Here is a 12,169-nt window from a genome sequence, read left to right on the forward strand (position 1 = left end):
CCTAGGCTTGTGGTCTTTCATAGTCTGGGGCATGAGGCAGAGCAGGTGTAAGACACTTGATTTCTTAAACTGAGATCTTTCACTGATCTGAGGGAGACTGCAGTTAAACATTCAGAAGTGCTGCTTGGGCAGTTGTCATTTCTCCCTACCCACTGAGACTACTCTTTTTCTTCCCTTGAAGTGCTCACTGTGAAGCATTTCTACATTCAATAATTAAATGGGGAAAGGTGACCACCTAAGTCAGCAGTGCCACCAGAAGATTATTTACCAGAAGATCCCCTTACACAGTTTCACAGGCAGCTGAATCAACATAATGGAAGGGAAAACTGCGCTAAGGGAGTGCATAGACTTTTTAATCCAGCGTTGTCTACAGAAGAGCGACATGCAGAACTGCATTTAATTTTTATGCTCTGTCTAGTAGCCAGATACATGCTTACTGTTTGTATCTGAAAGCACAAAAGGGACACACAAAGGATTCAGTTTCCAAGAATAACCTCACTGACTGATAAAATGTGCTTAATATCTGAATCTGCAACTTTTTATGAAGTTAATGAGTGAGCTTTAAAGCAAGAGGTACTACACTTAGCAAAACTAGTGTAATACAAAAGAATGATAACTTTGAAGAACTGCTGGTAGTGCTTCTACATTCTCCTACAGCTCACAGCATACTTGTAATTCCTCTGGCCATTTTCTAGGCTTTAACTCTTTATCTTCATGTTATACATGAAAATCAGAAGACAACAGGATTAATCTGAATAGAAAATTACTGTGAATCAGTCTGTCACTGGTTAACACTCTTTTTTCCAAAATACACATAGGCAGAGTAAAAGATGACAATACAGAAAAAAATGACATTGTTCACAAAGAATCTTACAGCTTCGCAACAAAAGTGGGGACATATTTTTCTCTTCCTAACAACTGAGCCATTGGGAAAACATCACTACCTTTTTCAATGTCTCAAGTTTTTTCTGTTTGAAAAACAGCATACCAAGTTGCAGCGAAGGCTTCTTAACCGAAAATGCCTTTGTGCTAGCTTTTGTTACATTTAATATGCAGCTGTTGGTCCTTAGAAACTTTCTTCAATTAAACTATTAAATTTAACTCTATGCATCTTTCTAAAAAAAGAGACAATAAAGAGACCTTCTAAAAAGAATGAAATACAAATTCTGCAACACTACAGATTGATAATAAGCCTCATGACAGCAGGGTTAATTTGCTGTTAAAGCTGCTTATGTAGCAGTCCTATGAGTATACACCCTGAGCTGGAAGGAAGTATCTAATGAGTAAGGAAATGCACTTTCACATTCTTTCCCACCTAAATAGCTCTTTTTCAGTCACATTAAATGCTTGCCTTAAGAGAGAGAGACAAGACATTAACTAGTACTTGAACTTTAGGCATGCAAATGAATACTGGCTAATGTGTTCGGCCCTCAGTGCTGAATTTCCTGGGGGCATTCAGCCTCTTCTCAGATAAGGCCAGGCAGGAACTGCAGTCTCATTCGTTTATAAGACAGCACAAGACTTTGTAAAGTGGGTCATATACATTCGTCAAGCAGTAGGATGCCTTGCTACTCATCAAATGATACTAAATTAATAGCAGTGGCCATAAAAATTACCATTTTCAGCAAATAAGTATTATTTAATTATGTCTTTTCCTCTTTAAAAAGCTCAATATTTTAATCACAGCTTTGTTGGAAATCATCTATCAAAAAAAAATAAAGATGGTCGATTTTAATTAATGTTTTAGAGGCAGAGTAATGCTCATTATGGTGTATGCCCTGCAAAATGGGTCATTCTGACAGTGTTCTCTTAAAATACTAACAGATTAAGGTATCGTAGAAACACATCGACTCTTCTGAATATTTACCTGCTAAACAACCCAGAATTGTCCTTGTATTGTTATTTCTAAAAAGAGTTAGTGTTTATTTAGTATATGAAGGGACATTATGAAATTTCTGATTCAGCTTTACATTCAGAGAAACAGTTATATAAGAAACAGAATAAAGTAATCTTCATGGCTTTTTTTCCCTAATACTGTGTATATACACCAAATAAATAGGATTAAATTACTGCACTGCTAGTATATTCAAAGCCAGGAGACAGAATGTGTAAACAAGCACATGCACACACAAGTTTACTAATCTAAAAAACCAAACCAGACTGGAAATAAAATTAATTACCACTACAGATATTTAATGGTCTCATTATAGATAATTTGCCTATAACTCTTCTGTAGCCACTCTTATTTATTCTTTGTTTTCTTTCAGTCGGTGCTTTTATGAAAGAATAATTTTCTTCTTATTAAAGCAATAGAAAAGCAACATGCACCACACACTGAAAGGCAAATAAGTCTGTAACAAAGGTATTTCTAGCTAAAATTGTATCACAAGTGTGATTCTCTCACCACGGCTGATAATTGTCTTTGTGAAGCTGAAGTAAAAGACTCCAGGTTAAGTAGACAAAACTGTTCATTTGATGCTACTGCCTTACGACCCAATTTTTATTCTCAGCTACAGTAAATTCCCTGAAAATTATATGCTTGGAGCAATTATTTCTTAAATTGAAAGCAAAAGTTAGAAGAAAGTTTAAGTCAGGAAGAGATGGTGCCAAATTCACTCTATTGTGAACATGTTATTCCTGTATTTGTTCATGGATATATAAACAAAAAGGAAAATCAGGTATTTTCTAGTACCTTAAATCCACATAATAAAGCTGTATAGTCATATTCGCAAGTCCCAACAGTTGATAAATACACAAGTCACATGCTTAAAAACACTTTATTGAAAAGGAGGGGTGTTTTGTTTTGTTTTTTATTTTGGCCTTACCTCTTCTTTTGACTTTTTGAGCACTTTCTCCCTACAAGGATATAATTACCTCCTACTGCAGTACATCTTCTGAATAGATCCATCAAAGACTCTAAAAATGCTTCTACACAAATCCCAGTCTTGTCACGAGGGAAATTTGCTTTCCTGGCCTTCCCCAGCCCTGGCACAAACATGGCCCCTCAGCCCCCCACCCACCCAGTTTAGCCCTCGTGGGGTGCTCACCTCGGCCCCACCAGCAACCCTGGAGGCCACAGCCACAGGCACAGGATCCCCAAGATGTAGCTTTCAGCAGTTTCCATAGAGTGCCCATCCAGCCAGCCAGGTTGGGGTGGCTGCTACCGCTCAGTGAGCGGCTGAAGAGGTGTTCGGCATTCGACAGGGTCAGCCTTCAGGGTGAGGAAGGAAAAGCAGCCACCTCCATTGAGGAGGTGGGACAGGGCAATGCCAACACCCGCAGAGCAAGGAGATATCCAGAGCTTCTGAGGCAGACCCAGAAAAAGGGCACTTACCAGAGAGCAGCGTTTGGGACTCTCGCAGTGGTGGCAGCTCTCCCGCCGAAGGAAGCAGGGAGGCTTGCAGGGCCGTTTCTGACAGGAGAACACCTGCAGCGTCCATCGGAGTCACTGCCCTTCCCCTCCCACCCTGTGTCTCCCCACAGGCCCCAGGAGATGGGAGCACCCGGCCTGCAGCTGTGGTGAGCTGGGGAGCAGCCGCAGGTGCCTGCCCTTCAGCGAGTGGAAAAATCACTTGAGCAGCTTCACCTGAGCACCCTGTTAGCTGAGACTGCCCTTCATTCCTCTGGTTCTTTGCCTTTGGGCCTGGTTCAAATACGGTTTTCCAGCTTCTGACAGAGTACAGTTGTGGTGGTAGAGGAGCGGGTGTTGGCAAAGTCTCCACGTGTCCTCATTGCTGAGCACTTCACTCTTACACTTCCCTGCAGCATGCATGAAGAGCATGCCGGTACCACAGCTGCAGGGAGCAGCGTGAGAGAGCCTTCGTCAGCATTTAGCAGCTTCAGTACACGGCTCTCAGTTATCGGCAGACATACCAGCATGTGAGAGCTTTCAGCTCAAAGGGAAAGGGTGCAAGCACGGTGAAATTTTGCTCTTACTTTTACCACAGTGCAAAAAGGTTTAGTTACTGTACACCTACATGCGTCCTGCGTAACAGAGGCAGGTTTCACCACCTCTTTGCCTGTACCTGTCCATTCCATAAATGGGAGCAAAATATTTCCCTTGCAAGGACACAGCGAACATTAGTTTGCTAATATTTGTTGCAGCTGTCAAACTGAACATATACTGAGTCAAATACCTGTCCCCAGTGGCTGTTTCATGTTTTTCGTTTACATGGTAATGGTGTTTTAGGAACAGGTTCTCTTCTGCAAGAGATTTCACGCTGTTGTGACTCCTTCAACTTTGGTACACATTTCTGAGTCAGTAGTGTAGCGTGTGAGAAGGGAAGTATATGACTTGCTCTATTGTATAGACTGTCTTTGCAAAAAAAAAAAAAAAATTGCAAAATAGGCAGTCTCATCAATTTCCTCCCATTTTCTTTGTTGCTATAGTTTGAGAAAAGGCAGATATTTATTATTTTCTAATTCTAGATGTTTTTTCCTCACAAAGGTGGCCCTGGCTCTGGCAAAGGTAGCCAATGCGAACAGTTAGCCAAGAAATACGGATTTACTCACCTGTCTCCTGGTGACCTTCTCCAAAATGAGTTATCATCATTATCAGAGAGAAGTAAATTGATCAAAGACATCATGGAATGTGGTGAACCTGTGCCTGGCGTAAGCAACAGTTTTATTTGGTGTCCTAATGGTTAAACAAAGGCAGTGGTAGGTAGGTTGTCTAAAAGGGTGGAAATAGGAGGCTTGAGCTGATGATTCCCATTTAAGTAACTTGAGGGAGAAGTTTCTTCATCGCCAGATCTGTGGCACTTCTTTCCCCTCCCTGTACCAGTATTTCTTTACATTTCAGCCTCACATAGGCAACAAATTAGTAATGAAATAGAGTGAGACAGATGCTGTACTATGCATTGCAAAATGTAAGAATAAGTACAGGAAACAGAAACTTAATGTCCATTTTATAGCTTCACATTTCAGATTCAGAGCTGGTTCTCCTGGCAGCTATTCTAATTTACAGTACCTGCAGTGGTTCCATGCAGAGCTGGCTGGCATCCCAGAGTAGCTGGGCTGCAGATTAATGGAGACTATGAAGACAGAATGTGTTGTTCTTAGCTGGGCCTGACTTTTGCACGGCAAGTCCGCAGCCCCAACTCTTGATGGGTCGTCAGCAAGTGCAGCTAGATCGTAGGATGCGTTCGTTAATGAAAGATACTGGGAAGTGCTGCTCAGGGGAAACTACAAGCTGTGCTTAGGCGTGATTTTGATTGCTTTGCTCTTCGGTGTGTTTGGGTCTCTTATCACTTTCCGTGTGATATAATCATATCAATGACATAGCAAAATGCAATCCGTTTGGAAAATGCTGCAGCAGTACTCCAAAGTGTCACAGGTTTTAACATTAATTTTGAGACTACAAAATATTCCCATCTGTCTAGAGGACACTTTGAGAACTCTTGGATGGGTTATAATATTATATTTGTGTAGCATAGCTGGTCCTGAGAGAAGAAAAAGTAGGGTGTCCTGTCTTGCAGGACAACAAAAACTCCTGCATTCACAGGACCTGCTTTTAGCAAAATAAGGCAGTTCTCAAGGGCGTAGGACTAAAGTCAGTGTAACAAAGAAAGATGTCAATATTTCTTACTAATTAATCAAGTAACTCTCTTTCCAATGCAGGGTATTACCCTAGAGCTACTGAAGGAAGCCATGGTTTCCAAGTTAGGGGACACAAAAGGATTCCTGATTGATGGGTATCCCCGGGAGCTGAAAGAAGCGGAAGAGTTTGAGAGCAAGGTGACCATATAATAGTACTGCTGTTATAACTGCTACTAAGATACAACTGTACTGCTGATGCTGCTTGGATCCCCATCTTTAACTGGTTGCAACAGGGATGTGTAAAGAACCAATCCAAGAGTGTTGTGCTGCTGAACACTGAAACTTTGGCACCCCATCAATATAGCAACTCCAGCTTTTGCCCTCGCCTACACAAACTCTGTCATACCAGGAGAAGTAAAGGCTGATTTTACCCAAATTTAATATAACTGAGCAACAATTCACATTTAGTGGAAAGCATCATTTTTAGAATCAGTTTTCTAATTCTAGTGGATGGCTGCTATACTTCTCATGATAATCTCATCAAGCACTATTTGGTGTAGGTTCATGAAAGCATGTATCTTCACAGTTAATATCTCTTACCATTGAGCTGGCTCTGCTCAGGCTCGCTGCCACTTTGAAATAGCAAAACACATTAAATTTTTGTGATGAGTAACAGGTGGCATAGCCATAAAAAGAGCATTTTGAAGTAACTGCGTGGCAGCTCAGAGCATTATCGATTTCCTTGGTATGTGCTAAGACCTACTGAGAAGTCTCAGCTGTACATTTCTCAATCTGCAGAAAATACTCTATATAAGCCCTATGAATGAATTTGCTGGGGTTTAGGATAAAAAAAGTGTTGAACTAGGGGAAATAGTTAAGTATATATTCTATCATATTGCACTCCACAAATGCCCTATACAAGTTTGAAAGGTAATAAAACTTTAATGAATCATCTGTTTTCTCCCAGAACCGCTAGCTGCTTTATTTAGTTGATTACCACAAAAGCCGAGCAAGATTTAGGCATCAGAAGCTGGACAAAGTAATGGGCAATAGGATTTGCTATAGAAGCCATTAACAGAAGTGTTGATCTATTAGTTCCTTTACTAAAATGCCACAGACCTTTAAAAAGACATCGGAGATTTCTTTCATTTTGTGTAGAACGAGGAACTATTTCAGCAGTGCTCCTTTTCTGGCAGGCATGTGTGTCGTGTCCTGTGAACACTGGTGTATGCAATAAAGTAGGACTTAAGAGATTTGAGTGCCTGGACTGAGGTACTGCCAGGCAAACCAGTCCTGATGCATCCAGTGCCAATGCAGAGCCCCTTTCAGTTCCTGTGGACACTGTAGCAGCAAAAGATCCTGTAGACCTGAGCTGCCTTTGACATGTGGATTAAAATACTAGGACCCCAAGCGATAATTTTGAATGTGCTAAGTCATCCCTGTAGTGTCCATGTGTCCACTTTAGGTTTCACAGGGTGAACTTGGCTGGCTGTAAGCCACTCAGTGAGCCTGTGAAGTTTTTTTAAATGAGTCATTATTGAGATAATGCTTTTAGTTCTTTCTAAAGGGCAATGAGAAGTTCTTCCTACATTATAATTGAATGAAGAGAGGTGGACATCAGGCTTTGTTAATTAATGTTGGCAAAGTGCAAATGAATAATGCTACATATCTGCATGATGTGTAAAAAGCATTATAATTGATAACAAAGAGCTGTTCTATTTAGAAGACATTGGGAACAATACTTATACCCAAATGCTTGACAGCCCTAAACAGAATTAGCTATGTAGAAACAGCTGATTCTCCAGCCAGTTTTGCCCAAGTCCTTTCTATGATATAATTGTCCTTTTACCTACCCATAATTCCGGAGAAGCTCATGTCTCTGTTCCCTATTCAGTCTTTCTGCTAGGTGAGAAGTAGAAAACAATATTAAATTGTAAGTTCCACATTACCAGGTGGAAGTTACCCAGTAAGACAGAGTAAAGACCCAATACATTAGACTTGTTTGGCTTCCTGCAGATGTCTCCACAGCATGCATTATTTAAGCTAAATAACGTCAGGAAAAACGTAATTTAAAAAAAAAAAACAAAACCAAAACAGTAGTAAAAGTTGCTGTAATATCTGGTAGGGGCATTACTTTTACTTTTTGCAATTTTTAACTCAGAAGAATGATATTTCTGTGACGTTTTAATTCCAGAAGATAGCAACATTTAAACTTTCAAGACAGCCACATAGATTTTTCAAGAGCAAATCAGACCTGGTCTGTCGAACAAGATACTATTATCTGATCCTACCAATCAGTAGGGCTCTTCATATCATCATTGTAAGGTGATGATACAACTGATGAAAGGAATCATTCCTCATTTATTGTATTATAATTTAGAACAGACCGCAGAATTCCTCATGTGGAGCTAGGAGGAAATAACTTCTCACCATCCTAGTCCAATTATACAAAAAGGACATTTGTTTTAATCATTGATTAAGCCCACATCTTTTTTAGCTTCTTGACCTAAGTCTCTTGCACTGTTAAAACTGCCTTGTTGGCTTTTTTAATCCCAAAACGCAATACTGCTCTCCTAATAGCATTAATGTTTTCTGAACTGTGTGGAAAAAAATGGATGGATAAAAGCCTGTCAGTGAACTGGCTGACATAATCCCTTGGCTTCAGCTGTCTCTCAGAAAGTCGTTAAGGTAGTAGAAAGGTCAGTATAACCCAGCCATCCTTAGCCAAATGCAGAAGGCCTACCATGAAATATTTGCCTTTAGAATATTTCTTCCTTTAAGGGCTGTCAACGAAGGTAGCAATGGCAATTTCCATATATCAGTCATTTAGACTTTCTTTGCTGTAGCCATGGTAAAAGCATGAATTTCTAATGGTCACTAGTGTGAAGAACAGTTGTCTTTTCTCAAGGCTTCTCACTCCTTCCTAAAAGGTGTTCTCCAAATCCCTGCTAGAAAGAAAAAGGAATGAGAAAAAGCCTGAGAGCATCATTGGAGGATATAATGCATAACTGCATGGAAAAATTATCACATTACTTTTCTCTGATCCTGTAACACCTTTATTTTACTTGATAGAGTGGAGTTTATCCCTTTAGACTCAGCCCAAAGGTTGTTGCTCAGGCAAAATCTTGTGTCAGAGCGAGCTGTGTTTGAGCAGGGTGCGGGACAGTGTGTTGCAAGATTTATGCTAAATGACATGCATATTTTTCAGCGTCTCAGGGAGAGAATGATGGGAATTTGTGTTTAGAACTTTTGGCTCTCTCCTAATATATTATAAGGAACATTTTGCTCTTTCTTGCCAGTTCTTTTTCACCCGTAAAATACTGCAATATCTCATCAAATGTGGATAGAGACAGTTATTTACTATCTTTGCCAAGGCCTGGGCATAAAAATAAATAAATTCTTATTTGTCTTGTTTATAGACAAGGGCAGACTCTCCCTTACAACTAGTTTGGCTCTACCCAAAAAGCACTAAGTGGTGGGCTTCTCATAGAATTTGGAAATTACTCAGCAATTTGAAAATGCAGAGGAATATATCACATCCTTCCTTTATGCCGTGTAGTAATGATGTGGAGTTACACTACAAATATTGACATAAAACAGTGTGTGACATAAAGTAATTCACAGGATGAATTCCTGTGAATACGTCCAATAACAAGCATTCAATGGTGTCCCTGAGCCTGTCTGTTCCTACTCATTTCCGTTTCAAGTGGGCACACTTTAATTTGGACATTTCCTTTTATTGCTTCTGGAAATTCTAAGCTATAGTTTACCGCTCCCTGAATGCAAATGTACTCCTCACAGCTTGAACAAAGCAAAAGCTAAAAAAATAACTGTAAAGCATTCCGTGAGTCCAGTGCTGTTTGCATCAAGCTTTTATCAAACACTTGCAAATAATGAACAAACAGGACACATCTTCAGTCCAAGTAGCCAGAATTTTTCAGATCATGTCTCTTTTTCTCTGTATGTGTAGAGCCCGGTCAAGCACAGCCTAGATCCTGAGTACTGGCATCTCTAAGTGCTGCTGAAATAAGAGGTGTTTTTTAATAAGCATAATTTCTGCACAGACAAACGCACAAGTAATTTGCTAACAAATTCCTCGATGACTCTTTTGATAGCATTTGTTTTTAAAGTTATCCAAACAAAGTCAGTTTTACGAGGCCAGCGGTTTGGACACTTACTGTTTTTCTTTGTCTCTAGATTGGGGAACCAAAACTTGTGTTCTGCCTGGACTGCTCTGCAGAAACCATGAGCAGTCGCCTTCTGATGAGAAATCAGAGCGGTCAGCACTTTGATAACGCTGAAACCATCAAGGAAGGGATCGAAAACTATTACCAAGCATCAAAACCTGTGATTGCATACTATGAAAGGAAGACACAGTTATGCAAGGTAAATTGCTTGACCTTTTGAATTAAAATATTGCTTTTTACTTCCATTATATGAGCAATATTTGGAAAATACTGACACAGCACAGTTTATGAACTGTATTCATTTCTGCGCTTTCCAGTTTGTTCTCGTCTTACACTTCCCTGGTTTGATTCCAACTTCTACAAACTTCTGAGTTCCACAATACAATTTGAAAGAATAAAAACACAGATTTATCCCAAGTCTGAAAACAAGTCCTGAATCACTACGTCGTCTGTATAGAATCTCTTATTAAACATTAATGCTGGAAAGCTTTTCTTTAAGTATTAGGATTTATTTCTCTATAAGGGCTTTCAGAGTTAGGATGAAAGATTATGTTAATCCAAAGCCCTTTAGTTAAATTTACAAAACTGACAGTGTATGTCCTGAAATAAAACAGACCTGCACACCAGAAAGACATTTCTGCTGGAACAAACGGTACAGTTATGTTAATTTCAATTAATTACCTCAGTTTATGCCTGCTGAGGATGTGATATCTGAAGCATTCTTTTTATGCTCTAATCAATACTTTACAGAGAAGCAAGAAAAATTCCATCGGTGCGATTAACCGATGTCTATGCTGGCACATCTGTAAACTCTTTTACGTGGGATGTTTATATTTCTTTTTATATTTCTTTTTATATATTTCTCTGCTCCATCGTGGCAAACTATCCCTTATGTTCAGCTCCAGAAAGATCTAGTCCTACTGATCCTCCTTGTCCTAAAATGGAAGGAATCCAATAATAGTTTCTGGAAGTATTTCGGGAGCTTTCTGTGGCAGAAACCACGACACATGCAAATCACGTATCCCAAACCCTTCTCCTCTGCTAAGTTCCCAAAAGAGAAACATGCAGGTAATTTATGCAGCCATAGCCTGACCTGAGAACAGAGTAAATGGCACAGTCCTGAGAAAAATGATACTCAAAGGGCAAGTCCTGATTTATGTCCTTTACTAACCCCACAGTAGGTGCACAGAAGGCAGACTCCAGAGTGGCAGGAAAAAAATCCCCAATTGCTTTTCTTTTTTAAGCTTAAGAGCGATTATCTGCTTTTCTTTGTATCTTCTTTGATGAGCTACCTTGCCAACATTGCAAGGATGTGTCTAATTAAGAATTCAGTACAATACACAATACACCAACACAGTGTGATGCAAAGGAAACCAGAACTCTCTGTATCTCTGAGATCTTATTCCAGTGAGCTGTGCCTACTGCAGTGTTTTCCCTTTTTGAAGCATCAGGGAAGTGACAGCCCTGAAGAGTATGAAAATATACTAAATACTTCCACACAGATTTTTGTATTCAAGGTCTGCCTTATTTCACTTGATGTGGACTCTCCTTGCCCTTCCTTAATAGTTCTGCTGCAAGTTTCTGCTCCGTCTCCTACGCAATCTGTGCAATAGCAAAACAGGCACTCTTTTCTTAAAAGCTTACAGCTCATTAGCTCCTTGAGGGACTTGCCTAGTCTGTGGGTCAGAACTGGATATGCACTTTGCACTCTCTAATCATTAGTTTTTGGGGAAACTGTCATTGTGTATTTGCATGTTAGAAAATATTCGTGCATTGCTTGAGCAGTAGTTACACTGTTTTTCTTAAAATGTCTGTACAGTGTCTGTACTTGCTTGTGATGTATGTAGGTGTTCAACGTACTTCCATCTTCTGGATGGAGCTGTTGGGTATGAAAGCTCTGTAAAATCAGCTTTATAAACATTATTGTGTAAAATCCCCTTTTAAGGTTGAAAAACGTGTTCTGTTTTTCTTGAACACAGGTATTCTGTTGAAATGTCTACCTCATCTGCTCTTTACTAAACTGATAAAATACTCATCTGCTATCAAAGATGGGATTCTGTTATGGTTTTAAGTAAAGTAAGGAGATGCCCCCTCTGAACATGAACAAGTACATGTTCAGTTATTTATCAGCATTTAGAGAACACTGCCAAAGCACTCAGCAGAGGTAGGCCTTTAAAATGCATCCTCCCAGGCTATCCTTGTCACCCTCAGCCAGCCTCAGGCACAAGCCCACAGCCCTGGTGCTTGTACAGCAAGGAGCAGAAGCAAATGGAGTTTTCATACAAGCAGCCTGTTAACATTTTATTGGTTTTGGGTGAGAGAAGGGATTTTTTTTTAACCAAATGTTGTTGAACGGTTGAGGGAATCTATTTTAAAGGTAACTTTGCACCTACAGTCGAAGTGGAAAAGTAGGTCTGAGGACATTTTTGCTCGGGGCAATTGAC

At 39.8% G+C, this 12,169-nt stretch overlaps 1 protein-coding gene across 1 annotated transcript in view; it reads left to right on the forward strand.

The window, feature by feature from the left end:
- Positions 1–12,169, forward strand: part of AK5 (adenylate kinase 5) — a 96,689-nt gene that overhangs the window by 76,008 nt on the left and 8,512 nt on the right. The window contains exons 11-13 of the mRNA XM_064455332.1: positions 4,448–4,611; positions 5,620–5,736; positions 9,736–9,924. Coding sequence (XP_064311402.1) covers positions 4,448–4,611; positions 5,620–5,736; positions 9,736–9,924 — 470 coding nt within the window. The remainder of the gene's footprint in view (positions 1–4,447; positions 4,612–5,619; positions 5,737–9,735; positions 9,925–12,169) is intronic.

Source organism: Phalacrocorax carbo, chromosome 6, assembly GCF_963921805.1.
Source record: "Phalacrocorax carbo chromosome 6, bPhaCar2.1, whole genome shotgun sequence".
NCBI lineage: Eukaryota > Metazoa > Chordata > Aves > Suliformes > Phalacrocoracidae > Phalacrocorax > Phalacrocorax carbo.